We start from the raw sequence: 27,597 nt of genomic DNA, 5'->3' as shown, positions 1-27,597 counted from the left end.
CCAACATTTAGAACTTTGCATTTGTCTATATTAAACTGCATCTGCCACTTCTCCGACCACTGCATCAGTCTATTCAAATCTTCCTGGAGTGCTCGAATGTCCTCGTCAGAATGAATTCGACGGCCTATTTTGGTGTCATCGGCAAACTTGCCGATGTCGCTCTTTATGCCCTCATCTATGTCGTTTATGTAGATTGTGAACAGCATGGGGCCCAACACTGACCCCTGTGGAACACCGCTCGTGACGCTTCCCCACTCTGATTTCTCCCCATTTATGCAAACTCTCTGCTGCCTATTTGTCAACCATGCCTCTATCCAGGAAAAAATTTCTCCTCCTATTCCATGTGCTTTAATTTTCCTCAATAGTCTCTGATGTGGGACCCTGTCAAAAGCCTTACTGAAGTCCATATACACAATATCATATTCATTACCATGATCTACCTCCTCAAATACCTTAGTGAAAAGTTAATAAATTCGTTAGGCAGGAACGCCCCTTTGTAAAACCATGCTGAGATTCGTTGATTAATTTATGCTTTTCAAGGTGGCTACGAACTGCCTCGGCAATTATTGATTCCATAAATTTTCCCACTATGGAGGTTAGGCTTATTGGTCTATAGTTCGAAGCTAAGGACCTGTCACCTGTTTTGAAAATAGGTATCACATTTGCCATTTTCCACTTATCTGGCACCATGCCAGTTTGTAGTGATATGTTGAAAAGATTAGCCAAAGGTGTGCTAAGCTCCTCTTTACATTCCTTTAGAACCCTTGCATACAGTTCATCAGGGCCTGGGGATTTGTTAGGTTTTAATTTATCTATTTGCCTAAGGACCATGTCACTTGTGACCCTAATAGTGCACAGTTTATTATCGTCCTGTTCTACATAATTTATCATTACTGGAATATCGCTGGTATCCTCCTGTGTAAAAACTGAGAGGAAGTATGCGTTAAAAATTCTACACATTTCCTTATCACTGTCAGTGAGCTGACCCGAGGAACTTTTGAGTGGGCCTATCTTGTCCCTGATCTTACTTCTGTATACCTGAAAGAATCCTTTTGGGTTAGCCTTCGATTCTCTTGCAACTTTAACCTCATAATCTCTTTTTGCTTTTCTAATTCCCTTTTTTATTTCTCTCTTTAACTGAATATATCGATTTCTCAATTGCCCCTCTCCTCTTTTGATTTGCCTATATATGCCTCTCTTTTGACCAATCAGATATTTTAATCTATTGTTCATCCATTTAGGATCATTTTTGTTTGATCTGATTTCCCTATTTGGAACATAATTTGACTGAGCAGCTAGAACTATGCCCTGGAAAGCATCATATCGGCAACCATCACCACCTACCTGACCCTTAGTCAGGTCATTCCAGTTCAGCCCACCTAAGTAATTTTTCAGTCCTATGAAATCAGCCAAGCGAAAGTCAGGGACGGAGACTTGATTACCATTATTAGGGGAATTCCATGATATATTAAAACTGAGTGATTTGTGATCACTTTCCCCAAGCTCATCATTAACCTCAAGATTATTAATTAGTGTTTCCCTACTGGCAAGAACCAAGTCAAGGAGGTTATTACCCCTAGTTGGCTCTGTCACAAACTGTTTTAAAAAACAATCCTGGATCGTATCAAGAAAGTCACCTGACTCTAAATTTCCTGTCAAATTGCTCCAGTCAATCTGTCTATAGTTGAAATCTCCCATTAGCACAACATTTTCGTATGTAGATGCCTTACGAATTTCGTCCCATAGAAGTTTACTGCACTCCCTATCAAGATTTGGGGCCCTGTAAATCACACCCAAAATTAGTTTTTCTCGGCCCTCGAGAAGCTGTAACCAAACAGATTCAGTGGCTGACGCTTCTAATTTAATATCTTGTCTAACACAACAATTTAAATTGTCTCTGACATACATCGCTACTCCACCACCTTTCCTGTTGACCCTGTCAGTGTGGAATAATTTATAGCCTTGTATGTGACATTCAGAGGGCATCTCTCTATCTTTCAGATTAAGCCAGGTCTCTGTTATAGCAATAATATCTATGTTTCCTGCACTTGCAATTAATCTTAGCTCATCTATCTTATTTCTTACACTCCTGCTATTAGTATAGTAAACCTTAAGGGAGCTAGTCCCTTGCTGCCCTCTGCTGTCCCCCTTTGTTTGCCGACCTGATCTATTGTCTTTATTTATAACTTCATGCTGAATGCCTTTTATACATTTACTGTTTCCAACCCAAGTGTTGCAACCTGCTTGTTTCCCACACACACCCATACCTCTATCTTCCATCAGTTTAAAATCATAGGCATTTCACCAATGGCCTTCTCAATCGAGTCTGCAAGTGCTACCACCCCAGCCCCAGAGAGATGTACCCCATCCCTTGCATACATATCATGTTTGCCATAAAAGTTGTTCCAGTTGTCAATGAATGGGATTGCAAGTTCCTTGCAGTATCTGTCTAGCCAGCAATTTACACCAATTGCCCTAGACAACCATTCATTTCCTACTCCCCTTCTAGGCAAGATGCTACATATGATTGGGATCCCTCCCTTAGACTTAATGAAATCTATAGCTGACCTGTACTTATCTAGCAGCTCTTCTCTCCTACCCTTCCCAATATCATTTCCACCAGCACTGAGACAGATAATGGGCTTGTTCCCATTACCTGACGTGATATTATCCAGCCTGTTGACAATGTCCCCAACACCAGCTCCAGGGAAGCACACTCTGTCTCTCATCTTCTTATTCCTATTACATGTAGCTGGTTCATGCGGAGGTCGGTTCCAGTTTTTTCGATCCATCTGGAAGGATGTTCACCAGTGCTGAGGAAAGTTTGGAGGGCTTCTGTGCAAGGGTTTGAATGGGCTAGCCTAAGCATATTGACCCCAATAAGGATATTTCTTTCAGTAACACGATCTCTAATGCTTGGAATATTAAGTTCTTTCCGCATATTTAAAATTTTGGCAGTTAAGTTAAGTTTAATATGTTTATTATGCACCCCATACCCATCCTGTGGGCGGTAGTCAAAAGATTACAGAGGTACATAATGGGTCCAGGGACTGGGCCTCAAAGTTTTGATGGCTGAGCAAGTTACAGAGGTAATGAATTCACAATTTACAAAGGTAATGAACTCACAATTTACAAAGGTAATGAACTCCAGGTAGGTCTAGTCACAATCATGACAAGTTACAAAGGTATTAACAGATTATAGAGGTACACAATGGGTCCAGGGACTGGGCCCCAAAGTTTTGATGGCTGAACTAGGTACAAGGTAATGAACTCACAAGTTACAAAGGTAATGAATACTGTAAGAATGGTTACTTGCGTTTATACATGGCTACAATCATGAACAAATTTTAGAGTAATGAGCAATTCACACTTCCACACCCGGTCACAACTGTAGTGAGTTATTGGTGCAAATATTGATTGTTGAGTCACACACACACACACACAAACACACACACACATACACAAACTCATACACACACACTCATACACACACACACTCATACACACACACACACACACACAAACACACACAAACACGCGCGCACACACACCCAGGAGCTTGGACTCGACCCCTGCAATCTCAACTAGGTGAGTTTGGCAGTACGAGGGCATCCTAGGATGATCCTCATTGCTTCGTTTTGCAGTTTTTCCAGCCCTCCAAGCTTCCAGTCAGACACGAGTGCAAGTAGTGGCGCCGCATAATTAACCAATGATCTAATATAAGCAAGATACATCATTTTCACAATTTTAACATTAGCACCATACCTGGGATGAAAACCTGCCACAACTCTAAGTGCTCTCAGCCTTTCTTTGTATTGGCGACAAAGTCTCGTTACAACAGGTCCAAGTAGTGGAACCTCAAAGCCTAGATACCTGTATCTGCTTACATATTCTAGAAGAGACCCATCACGCAACTGGATCTGACGAACTGTGCCTCTCTGCCGAGGAGGACGCCTGTTGAGTATCTCGGTTTTATCCCCTGAGATTATTAACCCCAGGTCCTGACACGAGGCTAGTACATGATTAAGAATGTTTTGGGTGTTGGAGAATCGGTAGTGTGAATCATTATGTCATCAGCAAAACTAACCATATAATGATGGGGCTGGCTAGGCATGGCATTAAGTAAGGCATTAATCAAAATGTTGAAAAGGGTGGGACTAAGCACACCTCCCTGGAGTTTACCTGGAGTTTGCCTGGAGAGAGTTCCGGGGGTCAACGCCCCCGCGGCCCGGTCTGTGACCAGGCCTCCTGGTGGATCAGAGCCTGATCAACCAGGCTGTTGCTGCTGGCTGCACGCAAACCAACGTACGAGCCACAGCCCGGCTGATCCGGAACTGACTTTAGGTGCTTGTCCAGTGCCAGCTTGAAGACTGCCAGGGGTCTGTTGGTAATCCCCCTTATGTGTGCTGGGAGCCAGTTGAACAGTCTCGGGCCCCTGACACTTATTGTATGGTCTCTTAACGTGCTAGTGACACCCCTGCTTTTCATTGGGGGGATGGTGCATCGTCTGCCAAGTCTTTTGCTTTCGTAGTGAGTGATTTTCGTGTGCAAGTTCGGTACTAGTCCCTCTAGGATTTTCCAGGTGTATATAATCATGTATCTCTCCCTCCTGCGTTCCAGGGAATACAGGTTTAGGAACCTCAAGCGCTCCCAATAATTGAGGTGTTTTATCTCCGTTATGCGCGCCGTGAAAGTTCTCTGTACATTTTCTAGGTCGGCAATTTCACCTGCCTTGAAAGGTGCTGTTAGTGTGCAGCAATATTCCAGCCTAGATAGAACAAGTGACCTGAAGAGTGTCATCATGGGCTTGGCCTCCCTAGTTTTGAAGGTTCTCATTATCCATCCTGTCATTTTTCTAGCAGATGCGATTGATACAATGTTATGGTCCTTGAAGGTGAGATCCTCCGACATGATCACTCCCAGGTCTTTGACGTTGGTGTTTCGCTCTATTTTGTGGCCAGAATTTGTTTTGTACTCTGATGAAGATTTAATTTCCTCATGTTTACCATATCTGAGTAATTGAAATTTCTCATCGTTGAACTTCATATTGTTTTCTGCAGCCCACTGAAAGATTTGGTTGATGTCCGCCTGGAGCTTTGCAGTGTCTGCAATGGAAGACACTGTCATGCAGATTCGGGTGTCATCTGCAAAGGAAGACACGGTGCTGTGGCTGACATCCTTGTCTATGTCGGATATGAGGATGAGGAACAAGATGGGAGCGAGTATTGTGCCTTGTGGAACAGAGCTTTTCACCGTAGCTGCCTCGGACTTTACTCTGTTGACGACTACTCTCTGTGTTCTGTTAGTGAGGAAATTATAGATCCATCGACCGACTTTTCCTGTTATTCCTTTAGCACGCATTTTGTGCGCTATTACGCCATGGTCACACTTGTCGAAGGCTTTTGCAAAGTCTGTATATATTACATCTGCATTCTTTTTGTCTTCTAGTGCATTTAGGACCTTGTCGTAGTGATCCAATAGTTGAGACAGACAGGAGCGACCTGTTCTAAACCCATGTTGCCCTGGGTTGTGTAACTGATGGGTTTCTAGATGGGTGGTGATCTTGCTTCTTAGGACCCTTTCAAAGATTTTTATGATATGGGTCTGTAGTTCTTTGCTATTGCTTTACTGCCCCCTTTGTGGAGTGGGGCTATGTCTGTTGTTTTTAGTAACTGTGGGACGACCCCCGTGTCCATGCTCCCTCTCCATAGGATGGAAAAGGCTCGTGATAGGGGCTTCTTGCAGTTCTTGATGAACACAGAGTTCCATGAGTCTGGCCCTGGGGCAGAGTGCATGGGCATGTCATTTATCGCCTGTTCGAAGTCATTTGGCGTCAGGATAACATCGGATAGGCTTGTGTTAATCAAATTTTGTGGCTCTCTCATAAAAAATTCATTTTGATCTTCGACTCTCAGTCTGGTTAGCGGCTTGCTAAAAACTGAGTCATATTGGGACTTGAGTAGCTCATTCATTTCCTTGCTGTCATCTGTGTAGGACCCATCTTGTTTAAGTAGGGGCCCAATACTGGACGTTGTTCTCGATTTTGATTTGGCATAGGAGAAGAAATACTTTGGGTTTCTTTCTATTTCATTTATGGCTTTTAGTTCTTCCCGCGATTCCTGACTCCTAAAGGATTCTTTTAGCTTAAGTTCGATGCTTGCTATTTCTCTGACCAGTGTCTCCCTACGCATTTCAGATATATTGACCTCTTTTAGCCACTCTGTTATTCTTGTCCGTCGCCTGTAAAGGGAGCGCCTGTCTCTTTCTGTTTTACATCTACTCCTCCTTTTTCTTAGAGGAATAAGCCTTGTGCATACATCGAGTGCCACCGAGTTAATCTGTTCTAGGCATAAGTTGGGGTCTGTGTTGCTTAGTATATCTTCCCAGCTTATATCGGTTAGGACTTGGTTTACTTGGTCCCACTTTATGTTTTTGTTATTGAAGTTGAATTTGGTGAATGCTCCCTCGTGACTAATCTCATTATGTCGGTCTGGGGCTCCGCGCATACATGACTGAACCTCAATTATGTTGTGATCTGAGAATATTGTTTTTGATATGGTGACATTTCTTATCAGATCATCATTGTTAGTGAAGATGAGGTCTAGTGTATTCTCCAGTCTAGTAGGCTCTATTATTTGCTGGTTTAAATTGAATTTTGTGCAGAGATTTAAAAGCTCGCGTGAGTGTGAGTTTTCATCAGAGCTGCCTCCTGGTGTTATTACTGCAACAATATTATTTGCTATATTCCTCCATTTTAGGTGCCTTAAGTTGAAATCCCCCAGGAGCAAGATGTTGGGTGCAGGAGCTGGAAGGTTTTCCAGACAGTGGTCAATTTTTAACAGCTGTTCCTGGAATTGCTGGGATGTTGCATCCGGAGGCTTGTAGACTACCACAATGACTAGGTTTTGGTTCTCGACCTTTACTGCTAAAACTTCCACTACATCATTTGAGGCATTTAGCAGTTCTGTGCAAACAAGTGACTCTGCAATGTACAGGCCAACTCCCCCCTTTTGCCTGTTCACTCTGTCACATCTGTATAGGTTGTAACCTGGGATTCATATTTCGTTGTCCAAGTGATCCTTTATGTGGGTCTCAGTGAAAGCCGCGAACATTGCCTTTGCCTCTGCAAGCAGTCCACGGATGAAAGGTATTTTGTTGTTTGTTGCTGGCTTTAGACCCTGTATATTTGCAAAGAAGAATGTTATCAGACTGGTGGTATTGTTGGTACTGGGGGGGGGGGATTTTTTTTCCGGCATTAGTATCTGTATCTGTTGGTTTGGAGTGGAGGCCATCGACTGTGGTTCCACTGTGGTTCCCTGTGGGGTTCCTAATTCAAAATCTTTAGTTACACTTCTATGTCCCTGGAACAACACAGACGACTTTCTGTTGGACAGGTAACCAACCCCTGACATCTAAAACTTCGCAAAAATAGACAACATGAAAAGCCGTGTCTTCTCCGCCACAAAACCCACACCCGCCACTTTCCACGACTCTTCTGGATCGTAGTATTGCCCCTGACGGCAATATACCATGTAAAAAACGGAACATGACTTCACGCACCCTAGGCCGTAATTTCAGCTTACTAAATCTGAGCCAAATATTTTCCCACGAGTACATGGGGAACAAACCTACTGGAGCTGCACACGTACCCCCCAGTAACCTACTTAAAACCCTTATGCGAATGTTTTTCCGTTCCCTTACCATCAACAAAGCCCGTAGTACAATCTCACATTCCCTAAATTCCATTCCCCCATACCACTTTTTCAACCTCATATATACCTATTCCATATTTCCCGCCATCACACCCACACGCCAAACCTCCCACTTTAGAAAAACACATTTTACCCTACGCTTTAAGTCCAACAATCCCAAACCTCCTCGACGGACAGGTAACATAACCTCACGTTTTAACCAATCACACCTCGATCCCCACAAAAAGGTAAATACTCGTCTCAATATTCCATTGATCGCTGTCCCTTTAATCGGGAATACAGCCGCAACGTGCCACACCTTACTATACAATAAAACGTTAACAACGATCACACGTTGGGCCAGAGTGAGATGTTGGGGCCTCAAAACACCCAGACGACCAATGACCTTTTCCAAAGTCCTTACTGAATTTTCCTCCCGCGCCACATCCAAATCGTCTCTATAAATAATACCATAAATCTTTAATGACATCGCAGTCGTGTTAACCACGTTACAGCTCACCATTCCTGCCCCTTTCCAGGTCCCCAACCCCATGATCATTGACTTTTCACTATTTACCTTCATACCCGTGGCACGTTCAAACACACGCACAACATCTTCCAACACTTTCATAGACATCCGTTCACACACCAAAACAGTCGTATTATCCACATAACCTGGCTGCCCTTTGCCTTTCGGGACCAGCACCACAATTGCTGTATTCTGCTTATTCCCTAACGTACCCTTCTCCTTCATACAATTTAATAATCTTACCATGAACTTCCCAATCAACGCCCAATGCTGTAAATAAAATTCCACCGGTAAAGCATCAATACCCGGGGCTTTGCCCTTTCTCATTCCGTGTAAAGCAATTTCAATTTCCTCCTCAGTAATATCCCCACCCAAAGCCTTCCTATCACCATGACCCAAATTGCACTTGGCATATGTGCACACCCTATTTAATTCCACTTCATCCACATCACTACTAGTCCAGTATTTTTTATACCACATATGCACTCACAGCTTTCGTGTTTCTTATCATTTGACCTGCTCTATGGATTCCCATCGTCTCATGTACCTCCAAGCTCGGGATTGCCATCAGCGCCTGCTTTTGCTTTTGCTGCCGCAACACACACGCGGATGGCTTGTCTCCCCACAAAACTTCTTCTAATCCTGCTTGCATCCGCACTGCTTGAAACCGCTCATTATGCAACGTTCGCAAGCTCTCTTTTATGTCTACAATCTCGTCCATGGGGTAAACACCACCAACCTTTCCCTGCCCATAACAACCTCTTAATCGAACCTCTAAATAATTCACTAGTCCATATTTTAGAGTGTTTATACGTTTGCCCTCCCTCACGTAAAAGGATTTTATCCTTTCTTTTGCTACCGAGTCCCACCACGTTACAATGTCTTCTACCTCCTGAGCTTCCCTTGAAAGCTCTTTCCACAGCATAGAAAAACCCTCTAAACCCTCGTCATCACTTAACACACTAATATTTAATTTCCAATAAGGCCGATAAATTTCCGCCATCCCCTCCCACCCTACCTCCACTTCTACTGCCCTATGATCTGACAAGACCGTCTCGACCGTATTAAAAGTCTTTGCAACTACTCCTTGAGAAATATACACTGTCCAACCTTGCAGCATATCCCCTTCTGATAAAAGTATGTTCCGTTTCCCACACCCCTCCCCCAAACACATCACGTAACTTAACATCCCTCAACAAATCTCTGAGAGGTGCAGACATATGCCCAACCCCTTTGGGTTCGACGTCAGCCGCCCTGACGTCACCCCCCACTATCGCCACTTCCGGAAGTGCACGCAAAAAATAAACAAAGTCCTCACACACAAAATCCTTTCGTACCTTCGTGCTATTCTCCGCAGGGGCGTACACACTTACTAAAGATACACGCTTTCCCATCCAAATTCCATCCACTCTCAACGCCCTCCCCCCACCCCTCACATCTCTGCAACACCCTCAAAATCTCTGCAATACAAACGGGCTCGTCTCTTTTATTAAAAGACCCACATCACCTTTCAAACGGATAGTTGGCAGGGTCAGTACTTTATAACCTGCAACCTCCAACACTTCCTCCTCTTTGAAATTGTGTTCTTGAAGGAACATAACATCAACTCCGTTTGCTAAGAAAATTGTTTAACCAATCTCTCTTTAGTCTAGTACATAAACCGTTAACATTACCAGTCATACACTTAGCTAAGGCCTGTTATATTTTCCACCCTTGCCTCTTCTCCTCTCGTTTTTCACCACTTGAATTGTTATTTCTATGGGTTTTCTTTACAGTACCTTCCCATTCGCCTCCCTTCTTGCGATGGCGTCCCATATGACCCCCCCCTCTCCATCCCTCCCCTCTCCCATCCTCTCAGTTTTCTTCCCAGTCCTCTGTGCTGGCGTCAGTACGCCATCTGAATCTGACGTAGCTGCTCGTTTCCTCGTAACGTTCTTATCCTCCATGTCAAGGTCTGAGGAAGCCTCACGGTGTACCTCAACATCCACTTTACAATGAGGTATGAAGTCCCCCCGATGTCTCAGTCTCATCGTCATTCCGCTGAGTCTCATATTGTTTACAATCTGGACTCAAAAAGTCTCCAGCTACGTCATTCGTAGACGGAGCTTCCACCACAGGTGGTGACAAGGTCTTTAAAACTTCGTCCAATTCCTCCCCTATATTTAACACCATTTCGGGGTACCAGTCCAGCAGATGGTATCGGCAACGACTCGCAGGGAGCTGAGGGGAAAACTCACTCTCATTTCGAAAAGCCTGTTCCATCTCACTCCACAAACAACCACGCCCTTCCTCTGATGATCGATGCGCACCTTCACCACGTGTGACCGGGGCTACCTCTTCTTGCACAGGTTTGGTCACGCGTCTGTTCTCGCATGCCGCCGCTATGTGGTCATACTCTCCACAAATGTGACACGTACGCCGTTGTCCAGGATATAAAACCATTACCTGTGTCCTAAAATCTTGAAGATACACGTATGATGGTATGGGTTGCCGCAACGTCATTTTAAGGCTGAAAGTACCTTCCGGCATACCTTCGTAGGCACCCATCAACCACTTACCCTGCTGGGCAGAATGCACGGTCCCATATTTCTCAAAGACGTTTCTGATGTCAGCTTCGTTCGCCTCAAAGGGGACATTCCGCAACTTTATCCAGGTATAATATCGAGACACGTCCACCAGTCTCACACGCAGAGCAGGCGTAACGTCAAAACACATCTTGAAAGCGCGTAACCACCGATTCATAAACTGTGGCAGCAAGCAGTTTCACAAATATTCTATGCGCTCAATTCAACGCTACCCCATACAATTCACCGTCTTGAATGCCATATGTCTCCCTGATTATCTTGGGTAAGAGTATCTGAGCTGAACTAGGTGTAATCGCACCTCGAAGCAGTTCAATACCAATAGTATTAATGCGTCTGCGATGACAAACCGCTATCTTAACACCAGTAATTTTCCAGCAGTGTCAACAGAGACATAACACCACCACCTCGTACCACTGCTGTCAGGTTTGAGGAGCATCAGGCAAGGGGGTCTACACGGCCCAAGAGCGATGCAGACAATGTTGACATATTGAGGAGCCCAGAATCGATCCCTAACGACTGAAATGGGCATATTACTTTCTATCTGCTGCCCCTGTATACCTAGAAATAAGTAGGTACCTGGGTGTTAGCCCAGACTTCCTAAAAAGGTCTTGGAAACACGGCTTGGAGGGAACGCAGATGTCACCGGTACAGAAAAATTACACTATGTATATTTAATCTAAGGTAACCCAATAGTCAAACACTAAACTTCTGATTATGAGACACACTGCAGTTATTTCATGGAACACAATAAAGACGAAGCTTCCTTTTCAGAAAAAAACATCACTCGCCCATTAAAATGTAATAATATCACCCATTAACCTGTAATAACACTCACCCATTAACCTGTAATACCACTCACCCACTGTAATATCACCCATTAACCTGTAATATCACTCACCCATTAGCTTGGAATATCATTCGCCTATTAACCTAGAATCTCTCTCTCAGCAACCTGTAATATCACTTATTAATTGTAAAATCCCTCAATCATTAATTATCCTGTAATCTCTTACCCATTAACCTGTAATACATCTCAACCATTTATTAACCTGCAATATATCTCAACCATTTATTAACCTGCAATATATCTCGACCATTTATTAACTTGTAATATATCTCAACCATTTATTAACCTCTGATGTCCCGGAACCATTTGAAATTATCAACAAGCTAGTTGGAGGATGTTACCCAGACAAGCGGACAAAGACAAGTATGCAGAATACATCTTTATTTGGATAACGTTTCACTAATTTGAGCTTTCATTCAATCCATGAAACGCGACACTGTAATAGGGTTCATCGGTTCCCCCCCTCGGCCCTGTCCCAGACCAGGCTTACTGGTTAGTGGCCTGAACGATCAGACTGATGATACCCATCGTCCCTATTCCAGTGTGTGCACAACAGCTCTGTTGATCAGGAACTGACTTGAGGAGGCTATTTAGTTCCGTCTTGAGCTATTTAATTCCGTCTTTATTATTATATTATATTATTATTATTATTATTATTATTATTATTATTATTTGTTGATGAATGGTTCAGAGAACCGACATGTTGATAAATTAGACACATGTGCAACTCTTGGGTACCTTTATTGAGGAAACGTTTCGCCACACAGTGGCGACACGTTTCCTCAATAAAGATACCCAAGAGTTGCACATGTGTCTAATTTATCAACATTATTATCATTCTTGGGAGCGTCTGTGGAGCGGGGGAGGATGGAAGGCATTCAAGACTCAAATCAGGGAACTGGAATACAGATCCAATTCCCTAGATCAAGAGCCCCTCACCAGCGTCAAAGAACCTCCCATGAGGGGGGTGGGTCCATCTTGAAAAGTTTAGGTCACGGAACGCTTTATCAACCTAATTTGTGTTACATTTGTGACTTTTTGTTTTTACACGTGACAGCCTTACCCACTTCGGACACAAAGAGGCTAATATAAATCTCAAACTGCATTACCGGAAGAAAGATAACTTATTTCAGAATGTGAACATACTGGAGATAAAGCAAGAAAGAGAAAGGCGGGTTGACTGCATATTCCTGGAGTGAAAGAATGTATCTGATACGGAACCATAAAGACGTATCTACAAACTATAAGGACAGGGAGACGAAAAAAAAAATCTGCGTAAAAAAGCTTTTAAGATCGAGACTCAGGTTAGTGTGCGTGTGTGCGAATATGTTGGAGAGAAGAGGAAATATAATCTAGTAAAAGTGATCAACAAATGAAATTTTAACAATATTAAAGATACAAAACCAATTTTCTTATAAAATTTAAGCTAATAACATTAAAGATAATAACTAAATACCTTCAATCTAGTGAGATATGTGGAGAAAAGTCTACTTTCCCTGTAAGTCCGATAATTCCGTCCTGCTACAATCTGATGATTTGTTCAGTGAAGGTGTAAAAGATTTGTGTCCAACAGGGAGATTCCCTCGCCTGTAGTGATGTGCCCAATATTTTCCGTAACCTTCAAGCACTAACATTTCGATAGCTAGAGCAACAAACAAAATCTCTTGTAATATTTATTTATTCATGTCACTTTTGTCTGAAATGTAATGTGGGTTCACAAAAACATTCACAACCATGTGTTTATATTTTCAATTTAAAAATATATTTCTTTTATTACAGTTATAAACACAAAACTCTTGTTGGTTATAGTGCTGGGATTTGTATAAACACCTTTTATATATTAAAACAAAAATAAACACTAAAATAGTAACCAAGAGCTATAAATCACCCCTCTACAAGCACAGCCAAGTGAGTACTGGCTACCCTAGTGACTTTTCAACTCTATTGGCTTCATTTCTGCGACTCTTACTTGTGACACACGTATATAACTGTGACTATTCTACATTCTCGGTGAATCTAAACTTAAATTCCAGTGTTACCAGTTCCAACTTCTCATAATTTCAGTCTTATTATTTATTCTTCTCAATAATTGCTGCTCTTTATAAGGACGAGTTTTGTAACGAGTTGTTTATGGCCTGAATCTGTATAGTGGGTTCGAACCAGGGTTCAGTCTTGGGGCGGGTGAAGTGTTGCGCAGATCTTACATCTGCTGCATTTGTTCACCTAGCAATATATTGGTACCTAGTTGTTAGCCGACTATATGGAGCCGCATCTAAGGGATGAAGGAAGGGGGTGATAGTTTACTTTAGCCAGTGTCGAGCTTTGAATGGGATGAGGTAGGATAACACCTCTTAACCTGTAAACTCAACAAACTAAAGATATATAAAGGAGTAAAAAGTATTCCTGTACTCTCAAACTAACCTTTAAGAAAGAAGTATTATTATGATAATCATAACCAACCGCTAAATCTGTAAGGGTCATACAGCGCTGTAAGAAAAAATAAACATCCTCTTAAATCTGACGCGTTCATTACGAATGAATTACGACAATACAGCTGTCATCGCCGACATCGTTCGAAAACCCTTTTCCTCCTCAATAGCGCCTCCCTGTCACCCAAATTACAACGAATTCCAGTACAGACCTCAGACAGGTTCCTAAACCTGTATTCCCTGGAACGCAGGAGGGAGAGATACATGATTATATACACCTGGAAAATCCTAGAGGAACTAGTACCGAACTTGCACACGAAAATCACTCACTACGAAAGCAAAAGACTTGGCAGACGATGCAACATCCCCCCAATGAAAAGCAGAGGTGTCACTATCACGTTAAGAGACCATACAATAAGTGTCAGGGGCCTGAGACTGTTCAACTGCCTCCCAGCATACATAAGGGGGATTACCAACAGACCCCTGGCAGTCTTCAAGCTGGCACTGGACAAGCACCTAAAGTCGGTTCCTGACCAGCCGGGCTGTGGCTCGTACGTTGGTTTGCGTGCAGCCAGCAGTAACAGCCTGGTTGATCAGGCTCTGATCCACCAGGAGGCCTGGTCACAGACCGGGCCGCGGGGGCGTTGACCCCCGGAACCCTCTCCAGGTAAACTCCAGTCCCTCCTGTCACTCCCTTTCCACCTGTTCTTGTATACCCCCATAGCTTCGGGAGTTTCCAGAACCTGACCTGCCATGAATCCTTCTAAAGTCACCATTACACGTGGTCAAGCACGTCAGAAAATAAGAGAAAGTGCAGAGGTTTGTAACAAGACTAGTCCCGGAGCTAAAGGGTATGTCCTATGAGGAGAGGGAACTCAACCTGATAACACTGGAGGACAGGAGGGATAGAGGGGATATGATAACGACGTACAAAATACTGAGAGGAATTGACAAGGCGAGCAGGGGCAAAATGTTTCAGAGATGGGATACAGGAACAAGATAGCACACCTGGAAATTGAAAACTCAGAGGAGTCATGGGGATGTCAGGAAGTATTTCTTCAGCCTTAGAGCTGCCAGGAAGTAGAACAATCTGGAGAGTGAAGGAGAGAATCCATACACAGCTGTAAGATAAGGCTCTTGGAGCCAAAGAGGCGGGGCCAGGAGCTGTGAATCGACCCCTGCAATCGCATATAGGTGGGTACTTATGCTGCCCCTGTCATCTAAACTTCACACAATAACATCGCCGCCGCAGACTACAGCCACTCACCCATTCACACCACTCATTATGCATATCGTGGATTAAAACCCTCGATGTTATCCATTCGATACACCCTTTACAAGCCCCTCTTCTGGATAATATTGACGCATCCGATACTCATAATAATTTAATAGCCCTTACCTCTTACCAACCCAAACAAAAAACCTGTGTATCGAAGGCTCCACCACCTCTTCTCACTAACACTTTTAAGCCATCATTACTCCTGTATTATATTTGCTTACCTCCCATCAACTCGGAAACCCCACTATTACGTCCTCGCAGAATGAGACCCTTATTCAACTTCCAATAAGCTCTCATGCACCACCAACGAACTCCACACAACCTCTGTAATCACTGCCAAATGATCAGGTGCATACTGAACATACACTCTTACCTTGCTCCATAATCCCTCCTCACATACGTATGTGTTGGCATCACCTCAGCCATATAGCACATCTTTCATGCAACAATTCATACCTGGAATAATGCTCTTGTCTGGGCGGTAACGTCATCCTTACAAACCACACCATTTCGGTCTCTGCCCAAAGAAAATAGACCAAATCCTTTCTGACAAAATTATTTTTCACCCCTCACATTTACTGGTATGTTAACGTTATATTATGGGGTAAGCGCTAAACCTGCAGGGGTCATACAACGATTAGCGAGAGGCAGAGGCGTCGCTAGAGATGGTGTCACCCGGGGCGGCATCTCTGGTGCACCCGGGGCGGAATCTCTGGTGTCACCCCCATGAAATTCAAAGGCGGGGTGGGTGGGAGGGGGTAAACTTTTGTTGTCACTACTGCATGACCAGCGACAAATGTTTAACAATGAGAACATTTAAGGACCATAAACTGAACAGGAGAATACTTCTCGACTTTATTAATGATAAAATAAATAAACGTAATAATATTGAGGAAACAGACTCAAATACTACTTTGAGTACAGCCAACAGATCCTACATTTATTCATCTTTAACAATGCCAAAACAAAACAAAAAAAAAACTTGAAAAATAAAGAAAAACATTGCAATATCAGAGAAACACTAGTTCCGATCTGACCTTGAGTACAAGTAACATCTCAGTGAATTTGATCTTACATTCCCTATATAGGCTTATTTGTACTTTGTTAATACATAATAGGCTATTTAGAAATGAAGGATTCTTCTCTCATGTTGGTGCAGCACTGTGTTGGGCATTAATGTCACCTTCTTTAGAGGCTCTATGGTGTCACCCCCTAAATAGTGTCACCCGGGGCGGCCCGCCTCCCCCCCCCCCCCCCGCACGACGCCTCTGGCGAGAGGTTTCTTCAACTAACCTTTCTGCAGTGTTATATCTATGCCACATCTCCACGCAAATGCTGTACTTTTCTCAAGATTGATAGACTAAAGACATCGACTCCAGGCTGAAGGGACTGATTACTTAAAACTCATCTTCCACCGTTCTTCTCTGTATGGGCCTGAAGAAGCCATTGGCTGGCGAAAAGTTTCCAAAATAAAGATCCCCAAATGTTGCACAAGTATCTCATTCTTCAACAGCTTTTGTTTTTAGTCGTGACACATGACCTGCTTAGTTAACTTGCACCCGTAACTCATCTTGTGACCGGTAGAATAAAAAAAAAAAAATTACAAAGGTCACTATGGGTCTGTGTTAGACCCCACTGGGCATTATCAGATTGCTAAAAATGAATATTAGTCATTTCATATTTTACAATTACTTTACACAGCTGTCGTACACAGTGCAGTAAGGAAAACAATATCAAAAAATTGTTTTCTCATTACCACTAAAGAAATAAAAACACACATTGCTCATAGATATTATTATAATCATGGGGGAGCGCTAACCCCGCGGGATTATACAGCGCCTGTGGGGAGATGGAAGGTATTCAGGCTCAATTCAAGGAACCGGAGCACAGATCCATCTCCTAGATCAAGAGCCCTTCACCAGCGTCATAGATAGGATGCAATCTCCATAAAGACACTTTGCTCATCTAGTCGATGTAAAATGTGGATACAACTTCAAGGTTTCAGATATCTTATCATTATCAAGGAACCTTCCTTGAAAAGCGCTCTTGCAAACCCGCCACCTCTGTCTTGTATCTGCTGAGCATACTTGCTAACCAGACTTACTTTGTTAACACAATGTCCATTAGCGTTTAAGGTCAGGAACCTATGACTTAGCAATTGTAAGATTCCTCCTTTAACTACTTTTATCTTTTCCCACAGCCCACAACGACTTGCGGGGAAGCCACCTCCAATAACTTGTGCTTCTTAACGATCAACCGTCGTTCTTTCACCCACAGAACCCACCTGCTATATTATACTTACTAATGGTTATAATCCTAACCATAACTTTTAAAGGGGTGGACCAGTAAGACAGTGGAAGGCCTCGGTAGGATGACGAAAAGCTCCAGCTGTGGGTCATCATATGACTAAGACCCGCGTCAGGAACCACTTGTCCTGTTTCCTGACAAACATTACCTAACCTAACCACCTGCTATCTCTACTCAAGACTTATTTTCAAGTTATCTTAGTGCCCCTCTTAACACATTAAAAAATGAAGGAACGCTGCAAATAGAAATTTTGGCCTATGTTAGGCACACCACTTGACATGAATTCTCACCATGCCCTTGTCATAGGGCTGTAAGCGATACATCATTTATACCAACTCTGACACTCCTTCGGGAGACACTGCCGGGTCACCACATGGAGAAGACCCGGGTTAGGACCCGTCCTGGCAAACCTACATGAAAATTAGTTCGCTACTCCAAGTTCTCGCCTCCATGACGTTACCCGGGAGTTTGTTCCACTCATTCATCGGACGCTACCTCTTGTTTCCCAACATGTGGAGTCTCCACCTCTCCTTTCTCGACTGCAGCATCTAGGGATGCCTCTTCCCCTACTGATTCACGAGTCTGCAGCATCGCTGACCTGAGCCTCAGGTTTATCGTCAGTCACAGCAGAACCCTTGTATACCCCTTGAGAGGTAACATTTTCAATGCTTCGTCTAACATCTCATCCAAAACAACAGCATCTCATGCAGATCGTCCCCTCGGGGGCTCTTGATCTAGGGAATTGAACCTGTGCTCTAGTTCCCTGAATTAAGCCAGAATACCTTCCTCCCCTCACAGGCGCTGTATAATCCTACGGGTTTAGCGCTTCCTCCTTGATTATAATAATCATGCAGATCGAACACAGTCCACTCTCAATGGCACAGGGTCTGCCGAAGTCTTCCCCTTGCAAGATATATCACTCACCTTGACCAACATACAGCTAAACATCCACCAGTCGCACACACACATCCTCGTTGACGGCGTCACGATATTTTGAAACAGCGACCATTATATAACGTCCATCCTGTCACTCCCTTCACTGTTGCACCGTCGATATTCACGTCACTTATTATATAATTTATCGGAGCACTGCGGACAACAACACACATGATATTTCTAGTGAGGCAGCTCCCTTCAGTAACTATACCAGTAGTATTAATGACTTTGACCTACCCAAGCACAGAAATCACGTCCTAACAGTTTGCCCTCAAGGCAGCGACTGTCTTGCCGTGCTACGAGGTTAGCGTTCGAGTCAGGGTTCAATCTTGGACCAGTTGGCATATTATTATTATTATAATCAAGGGGGAAGCGCTAAACCCGGAGGATTATACAGCGCCTAGGGGGGGATGTGGAAGGCATTCAGGCTTAATTCGGGGAACTGGAGCACAGATCCAATTCCCTAAATCAAGAGCCCCTCACCAACATCAAGGGACCTTCCTTGAGGGGACCAGTTAGCATAGATTATGGGTAAATCTTACACAAAATACCCCTGGGTACTCAGGGTGAGTGTTGTGGGCCGCATCCTAGAAAAGGGAAGTGATAGTTTACCTTAGATAGGATTTAACTTTGAAATGGTATAAAGTTGGATATCAGCTTTTAGCCCGTAAATTCAAGTGTAAACTAAACAAAAAGTTTGTATACATGTAATGGGCAAGAGTATTTTCGTGCTTTTAAAATGATTAAGGAAGAAAATCTTAAATTTGACTCGTTCATTAGAAATTAATTAACGTAATTTATTTGGGCAATATACATGCGTTCAGCAACATGTTATCAGTAAGAAAGGAATCATCTTTAGGTGGTTTACCCCTTCAAGGGAGGTAAGTGCCTTGATACTGGTGAAATGCTCTTGATCCAAGGAATTTTAACTACCCTCCGCTTCCATGGATCAAGCCTGGTTAGCAACCATTCCTCATTACCCAGGCGCTGTATGACTCCTATGGGTTTAGCGCTGCCCTATTATAAAATTCACTTGATCCATACTTAGTTATTTTTTTTATTTTTCCATTCTGGGAAAACTAATCCTCAATATTATTTCAGTGATTTTTTTTTTTTACAGTATAAGATAAGCGTAATTTTCACAAAGATTTACTCAGTGATTGCCACTTCCTGCATCACATCAAACTTTATAGCAGGACTTTCTAGCTACTTTTCTAACCTAGAGATTGTACGAGGGGTCAGTAAAGCTGCATTTAGTTTAATATATTCATGGAGAAATGCTAAACCCGTAAGGGTCATATGGCGTGTGGGGAATGGGAGGATAAGTCGCTAGATCAAGAGCCCCTCATCAACATCATGACACCTCCCTTCCAGGGAACACTTATCCTGTATACCACTATCAAGGATAATACCGAATATAGATATTATAATGGGGGAGCGCTAAACCCGTAGGGATTATACAGCGTCTGTGGGGGGGAGGTTATGGAACTATTCAAGACTCAATTTAGGGAACTGGAGCACAGATCAAATTCCCTAGATCAAGAGCCCCTCACCAGCGTCATGGAACCTCCCATGAGGGGATAGAGATTAAATAAATTCGATTATTATAATCAAGGGGGAAGTGCTAAACCCGTAGGGTTATACAGCTAAATAAATTCGAGAGCACAGACACTCAGAAGTTAACATCTTATGATTTAGTGTGTTATGTTTAAAGCCTATCTATTGCTTAGGAATTGTGAGACTTTCACCTATATATTAATTACCAGTTAAGAATACTTTGAACCTAAAATAGGGATTGTAAAAACAAGTATTTTAAAAAACAAAAAAATCTTTTCATTTTATGAAAAAAAAAACCACGATTCAGATGTCATAAAACTCAGAAATTATAAATCAATATTATTTTATTTGGCATAAGCACAATATATATTCATCAATGAATCACTTGTACTTGAGCTTATAACTTAATTATACATACTAAGTACAACATTTACATCAAAATACAGAGGTAATGCCCGACCTTCAGGCCTCTCTAGCTTTCGTCAGCTAAATAAAAGTACTCCGCACTAAATACTCTTATCTCCAGTTTATACATATCACAATAGTGTGTCGACCTGACCTATGCCTACTCACCCGGAGTTTGCCAGGACAAAGTCGACTTGACCAGCGTATCACAAGGATGTCAGTATCTACAGTGTATGGCATCATAAATACAGGGAAATGAGCAATATGGATGGTATGCCACCACCCGGACCGGTATATACAGCAGGTGACTGGGAGGCCCCTTACTTCACCACAACACGCTCTCAACACCTCCTGGAATCAACTTGAAGCATTGTTTTTCCTCCGTTGTAGTCACTTGATTATTCTATTGGTAACCAGAGTTGTCCCACTTCATCACTCCGTTTCGAGTCATCATCAAAGCTGGGCCTCAGCTTTTCGCTAAATATTATACTTCATGGTGCGTGAACCACATCGTTCTGAGTCGTCTTCCTGACTGCCAAAGTTTCACCTCTGCCTTCTCTCAAACTATTAATTGCGTCTTCATGGGTGAAACGAGAGTGCGTCGGTGCAGAAGGGGATGAGTATGTACAGATGCACACATGAGTTCCACGACACTGGGAGTGCCGCAGGGTATAACATCCACCCCGTACAGTAGTCCCACTGTGAGGGGTGATGGTGGGATGTAGGAACCTAGAGCAATCTAGGGAAGCAAAGGAGCCGTCTAGTGGGACTCCTCCATTTCATACGCCGCCTTCCACATGTCCGCAAGACACACGGATGAATGGAAGCGGTAGAAGAGTGTCAGCGGCAACGTCAAGTGTGAAAGTAAAGTCCACAGCTCCTGAAAGGGGAAAACATAGTCATTAACTATTTGCAAGCATATATAAAAGTCGCCATCAAGTTTAAAATCTGTCGACTACATGAGATTATTCAAACTGTGTCATCTGTACACCTGTCAAGCGAGAGCTACACACCTCTCAACGAATATAAAGAATGGGAATCAGAGGTTAGTTTGTGTGAATCACCTAAATATTCGACCCCCGAGGAAAACAGTTAACATTATGCAAATGTTTAATATTCAGCTTTTAAATTTTGCACCAAAATCAACCTTGCAATGTAAATTTACGTAGTATAAAATGCCTGACGTGCTGTTGGAGTACGAGCAAAGTAACATTCATGAAGGGATTCAGGGAAATTGGTTAGCCGGACTTGAAGCCCAGAGGTGGGTTGGGCAGTGCTGCATTCTGAAGGAGTGGCGAGGATGTTGCAGTCCAAGGGTCGGCCGAATTGTAATATCAGCACATTTGATTGAATCATGGTGAATGTTTTTCCTTTTTTTTTGGGGGGGGGGGGAGGGGGGTAACCCAACCTTGATGGGAGACGGCTCACGGGTAAGGAAAAAAAAAACAACTAAATTTACCTACGAAGTTGCATAACTTCAGTATTTTTTCCTTGGGGCGAATTTTTAGGCGACACATTATGGTGTTATAATTAAAACCTATCGACATGTGGGTCATTATGGCTGCAATTCACATGTGCACTTAAATGAAGAAACCTGTAATCCGAAAAAGTTATTAAACTTTGTGTATATATACAGAGAGCGATAGACACTTTTTGTTATATACTCTAACCGAGAGATATGTGTATTTCTCGAGGTGTACATACACGGAGTTCAGTCCGTGTTAGAGATAAAAGTGTCCTTGGTTTTAATGTGCAAGTAAATTATGCATTTGATCAGTTCATCATCCTACGTCGGAAATGAACCTAGGGGTGATAAATGACTATGTTGGAATTTCTAATGAAAAATATATGAATAGCTTAAGCTTCGGAGGGTAAAGGGGATAAAGTTTATTTGTGATGTAAGACTGTTAAGCTGACAGAAGTGGGAATTGACCCTTATGCTCAAAGGGAGCTGATCACTAAGATTCACTGACTAAATTATTTTACTAGTGATATCATATTGGCAACTCTTGTCACTGCATGCAAATGTCATAATTCCTGCATAAAAATAATTGGTCAACGGCACAAACAAATTCATCTGGAAACAAAAAAGCAGATTATTACCGTATTGTGTAATCAGTCTTTACAGTTTGTGCGAGATCGAAATATTCAGTACTCATCTCCTGTTTTATTATTTCCATGTGTGTTCGTTTCTGCCAGGTGTCAAAATATTGATAAAAGGAATGATTTGGATAAGTAATTTTCCGTGACAGTTTTTTAGTGTAGCATTTACAAATAATGCCACTACTGAACCACTATGTAAATTATATCGTTATAGCTTAACTTTATATTATATTCGTTATCTGCAACCAATTCAAATTTGTAAGTATACAAAAATTGTTTATGGAATTTGTATACCAAGCATTTGGCAAGCTATATATCAACACAACTCACCTTGCCATAGAATTTGTACAGAGCCGAATTGCCTTCTTCACTTTTGATCTCAAAAGTCTGGAGCAGCCACATGGCAACGTTGGCCACAACCAAGTAGGTGATGAACTCACGTCCTGGCTTCTTGTGCTGCAGGGACTGGGCGTTAGAGCAGCGTCTTAAACCGTCGCAGATGAGCGCAGTCTGTAAAATCACTTGACATACTTGTAGAATGGAGACGGTAGCGAGGAGGGCCTCTCCGTTATTAATGGCCGGAACCATGCTCAAAAAGGCATACAGAAAAATGCATGGCAGGGACACATACAGTAGGATGTCATCCACGTTACTGATTTTGTCCCTGATGATGTCCAGGATTCGGATCGAATTGTATGCGATGATAGCCGTAATTAACATGCAAGAGAGTAGAACGACTTCACTGATGCCGTTAACGTAGGATCCAAGCTGCTTTGTGTCTTCGGACGTCGAAAAGATGAAGAAGAGAATAATTGATATGACTGTAGCCACTGTCATGAGCAGACCGGCGAAAAGTCCACGGTTAGAGGCGTGACAGTCAACATAAATAATAAGGTTGGACGTCAGAGATTTGCTGTTATCTTCTTCATAAGTTACTTCAACTGAAGGGATGTGTGTGTGGCGCTCGAACTTGCCAATGTTCTCCCAGAGGAGGATCCACAACCCAACCATCAAGATGCTGAATTCGATGCTGAATGGGTAGAGATACGGAGTTGTGGTGTTGATCATGGAAGACAGGTTAGTGTCCTTCTCGCAGCCATAGTTGATTGACCAGGAAGAGGAAACGGTTGTTCCGATCTTCGTACCGGTGAACTTATTCTCTTCATCATCCATTTCATCAGAATCTTCTTCGTCACCAGCTACCAGTTTTGCAGAGTAGGTAATATCTGAGCTGTATTTTGCTGCGTTCTTTTTCTGGAAGATTGCTTGCAGTGTCTCTTGAAGGATGGTATAGACCCAAAAGCACAGGGAAGAGGCAATGCAATGCATGATACCGAATCTTGATAGCACTAGGCGTCGGTTGATAATCAGCTGTAGAAATGAAAAATCATTAATATGACAAAAATGATCTCCTGATCTACCTATTTTTCAAACAATGTAATGACACTTAAGTTTTAATGTCATATAAATAATTTAAATAGTTATCTGAAGAGTCGCTTCTGACCTTACCGAGGAAAAAGTTAACTAATGCGAATCCACAAAGCTACGTAAATTAAGCATTTCACACTACGTTAGTCTGCGTAAGGTTAGCTCAGATTCCTAAGCTAGTTTGGGTATCTTCACGTGATATTTAAATTAATTAGCTAATATTTTCTTACATTGGAGTACTTGAAGATGAAGAAAAGCTGATAAAACGCGTAGACAGGTTGTAGGACAGACATGATAACATCAGTGGTACATGTGCAGTTGTCAAAGATGGGGTCGTCTTCACTTAGGTACAAAATCTTCTGACCAAGGTTCAGACCAGTATGAGTCAAGTAACCCAAGCAGAAAACTGCAAAAAAGAAAAGGAAATAAATTTAGTGTTTTTCATTTTTAAACACCAAGATATGTATATACGAGATATCAAACAAAAAATTGGGCCCAACGAGGCTGTTTACGTAATTTTCATTTTGATATGCAACATTTCACAATATTTATGAACACTGAGAATAATCTGTAATTTGACTAAAATGCCTAAGTTGGCTTGAAATATTTGATGCATAAGTGGTATACTCCACTCCCCAAGTTTATCAGCTGATTTATACACTGTACTGTACAAAAAAAAAATATCGCTGTCAGTACTTAATCAAGTGTAGAACAAGTCCTGTGACTCACCTGAGACTGGTGAGTGATTACTACAAATACATCATTGCAAGTTTCCACTGTTATTTTGTTTATTGTTTATGATACACAATGCTTGCAAATTTATCTGGAGGAATAACTTTTTCGATTAATAAAGCTACGCATTTACGTGGAAAATATATTACCTGTAGCCCCAATCTTGAGGTAGAGGGAGCCGCCGTGTCTGCCAGAGGTAAACCCGTAGTACTGAGGTATGGTCCGGGGCGCCTCAGGTACATTAATTCTCAGCTGGTACTGCCCATCACCTGTCGGCTCCAGCTGCACTTGGTCGTCTTTGTTCACTTGTTTCGTCTTGGCTTCGTCAAGCGCTCTTGATATGAGATTGACGTAACGTCGGACATCTATATGAACGTAGAATAACCAAAGTAACTGGGCTACAATTAAGTAAACGTTGAAACCCTCTGCTATGGCCGAGTCATGTCCGCTGAAGGTATCGGCTAGATAGATAACAAGTCCCAGCATGACCAGGAAAACGGCATACATTATGCTCATATTTTTACTTAGAGTAAGCTGGAACCTAGATTTCTTCTCCCCCTCTTCTGTAGGTTGTGGCATGTGGGGATCATGATTTTCGGGATGGGAATTAATATGATCATTGTGGCTAGCAACTAGAGTTTGCTGACTGTCCACAACTTTCATCCCTCCAGCAGAAAGAGAGCCTTGCGACTCCATATGATGTCCACCAGAGAAACCTATATGTGGACCGTAGCCGACTTCACCATAGATAGACTGCGTATCGTGCAAATTGGGGTACATATTTGGCGTTGCCTGAGTACCATTTAATGAAATCATGGAGACAGATCGCCCTCTTGAGGAGTGGGGCACTGAATTCACTGGGGGAGGACCCTGTAGGTTGAGCTGAAGAACCATGCTGTGTCTGCGAGAGTGACCATGACCTATGGGCATGCCCACAACAGATGAAGGAGGAGAAGCCATGTTAGGTTCCGTGGACATACGAGTGAAAGGTGGAGGAGAACCCACGGGGAGCACCACTGGCGTGGGTTCTATATGAACGTATCCTTGGTTGTTCATCACGCCGCCACCGCCAGACTTACGCCGCTCCTGGGGCGATTGTAGACCGTCCAGACTCTGAAAGAACGTATACATAATTAAATAAAAATTAAAAAAAAAAAAGATTTACAACTAACTCACAAATTAGAAATGGAAACTAGACAACTTTTCAGTCTGTTCTAGACCATCATCATGTCGCTATTATTACCAGTCACAAAAAAAGAGCAAAACTCAAGAAGATACGCATATACAATTCATTCAACACTATCAGGCTACGAATGGATCTCGGATGGACTGAAAAATCGTTTGATCTTTGCCAGTTTATGGGTTACTTGTGAATTGTTCCAGCTTCCGTATTATGACTTAACACAGGTGATGAAAGGATTGTAATACAATTAACAGCGACATACATCAGCACAAAACTGACTAGTTAATGATAAACTTACCTCACAGTCGGAGTCAGACTGGTAGAAAGTAACGTCCTGGCGTTCGTTCGCCTGGCGTTGGGCAGTGAGGTTCTCGGCAGAATTCGAGGGCAAGTTTAAACTGTTGTCTTGGGTGGAACCCTCACGATGTATGGCGCCAGAAACTGGAGCCGCCCACGAGGAATACTCGGACGGTACTCCTGAGTCCGAGCCGCTATAGAATCCTCCCGACACTGTGTAGAAAGATAAGTAACTTAGTCAACAGCCCCCAACTGTAACGAAATTTATAGTAAACCTATAAATTGGAGATGAAGCCAGACGACGTTTCGATCTGACCCGAACCATATCTTATCAAGTCGCAAGTGATTTTATAACGGTCTAAGACGGACCGAAAAAGTCTAGTTTCATCTACAATCTGTAGGTTATAAATTGTCCTAGAAACGGTATTATATATATTCTCAATAACGGACTTGTTTTCTCACTCTCTTAAATTTATAAATAAATACCGAAGGACCTCGGATCATTAGACTGCAAAATACCAGACCATGCTTACAGTGTTTGTGTGTAGGAAAGCTCAGAATGAACTCTGAGTTGCCGGAGGTGTCTGCGTGGTCGGGATTCGCACCGCCGTGGCCCGGGTAGTTATGGGTGTGAGCGAGTTGGAAGGATGCAGAACCAGTTAAGTGTGTCTGCAGTTCTGGCGGTGCGCTCACCTTCCTGCGGCGATGAGGGTGTTGAGCGGGTAGCCCGTGTGCAGCTCGACGACGTTGTTGTATGGGAGACACTAGGCTGCTACTTCCGCTGGCTTCGCTCTCACTGTTGGAAGTAAACACAATACGTTGAGTTTCAAGTCCATTACCACATAAGGAATATGAAACTAAACACAAAACATTGTTTCTCAAAATATTTATATATAAAGTCTCTTTATTAAAGTACTGAAGCATCATGAATAATGAATAAATACAAAATTTTGAAAAACCTTTATTCAGTACAAACAGTTACTTCATTCAGTCTCTTCCAATGATTGATATATTGTACACTGTTTAAAGTACATAATATAAGCAAGTCATATATACAAAGGCAAACAATATAAATTGGTTGAAAACAAGAAAAATTATTACTTAAAGTTTGTAAACAGGAAAATCAGAACTGAAAAACAGAGGCGAAAGAAATCTTCCTACCACTCATTCCTTAACAAGGTGAGTTGGGTCTTTAAACAAGGCCTATTTGCTGCCAGGCTTATGGCTACACGCTTCCCAATTATTACCAACGAGTATACTTTACTACCTAATACATATATTAAAGTAAC

General features: G+C 42.5%; 1 protein-coding gene and 1 long non-coding RNA gene across 9 annotated transcripts in view; both read right to left on the bottom strand.

Annotated features, from left to right (window-relative positions):
- Positions 1 to 18,868, bottom strand: part of LOC128702208 (uncharacterized) — a 126,715-nt gene extending 107,847 nt beyond the window's left edge. The window contains exon 1 of one of the 3 annotated variants that reach the window (XR_011394334.1): positions 18,592 to 18,868. This is a non-coding gene — a long non-coding RNA (uncharacterized lncRNA). Of the gene's footprint in view, positions 1 to 13,108; positions 13,693 to 18,591 lie in introns of those variants that run through there. The other 2 variants (XR_011394333.1, XR_011394332.1) reach the window with 2 other exon arrangements.
- Positions 18,869 to 20,486: 1,618 nt separating this feature from the next.
- The window catches only part of LOC128702204 (proton channel OtopLc), a 217,358-nt gene continuing 210,247 nt past the window's right edge, over positions 20,487 to 27,597 (bottom strand). For all 6 annotated transcript variants that reach the window (XM_053796334.2, XM_070102787.1, XM_053796332.2 and 3 more), the window contains 6 exons: positions 26,842 to 27,104; positions 26,310 to 26,521; positions 24,978 to 25,941; positions 24,327 to 24,502; positions 22,999 to 24,039; positions 20,487 to 21,445 (listed from right to left, as the gene is read on the bottom strand). In XM_053796334.2, the coding sequence (XP_053652309.1) occupies positions 21,326 to 21,445; positions 22,999 to 24,039; positions 24,327 to 24,502; positions 24,978 to 25,941; positions 26,310 to 26,521; positions 26,842 to 27,104 (2,776 nt within the window). In that variant the 3' untranslated portion in view covers positions 20,487 to 21,325. The remainder of the gene's footprint in view (positions 21,446 to 22,998; positions 24,040 to 24,326; positions 24,503 to 24,977; positions 25,942 to 26,309; positions 26,522 to 26,841; positions 27,105 to 27,597) is intronic.

This window comes from Cherax quadricarinatus, chromosome 83 (assembly GCF_038502225.1).
Source record: "Cherax quadricarinatus isolate ZL_2023a chromosome 83, ASM3850222v1, whole genome shotgun sequence".
Lineage (NCBI taxonomy): Eukaryota > Metazoa > Arthropoda > Malacostraca > Decapoda > Parastacidae > Cherax > Cherax quadricarinatus.
Note: the sequence above shows the minus strand (reverse complement) of the source record. Positions and strands in the feature narration are given on the sequence as shown.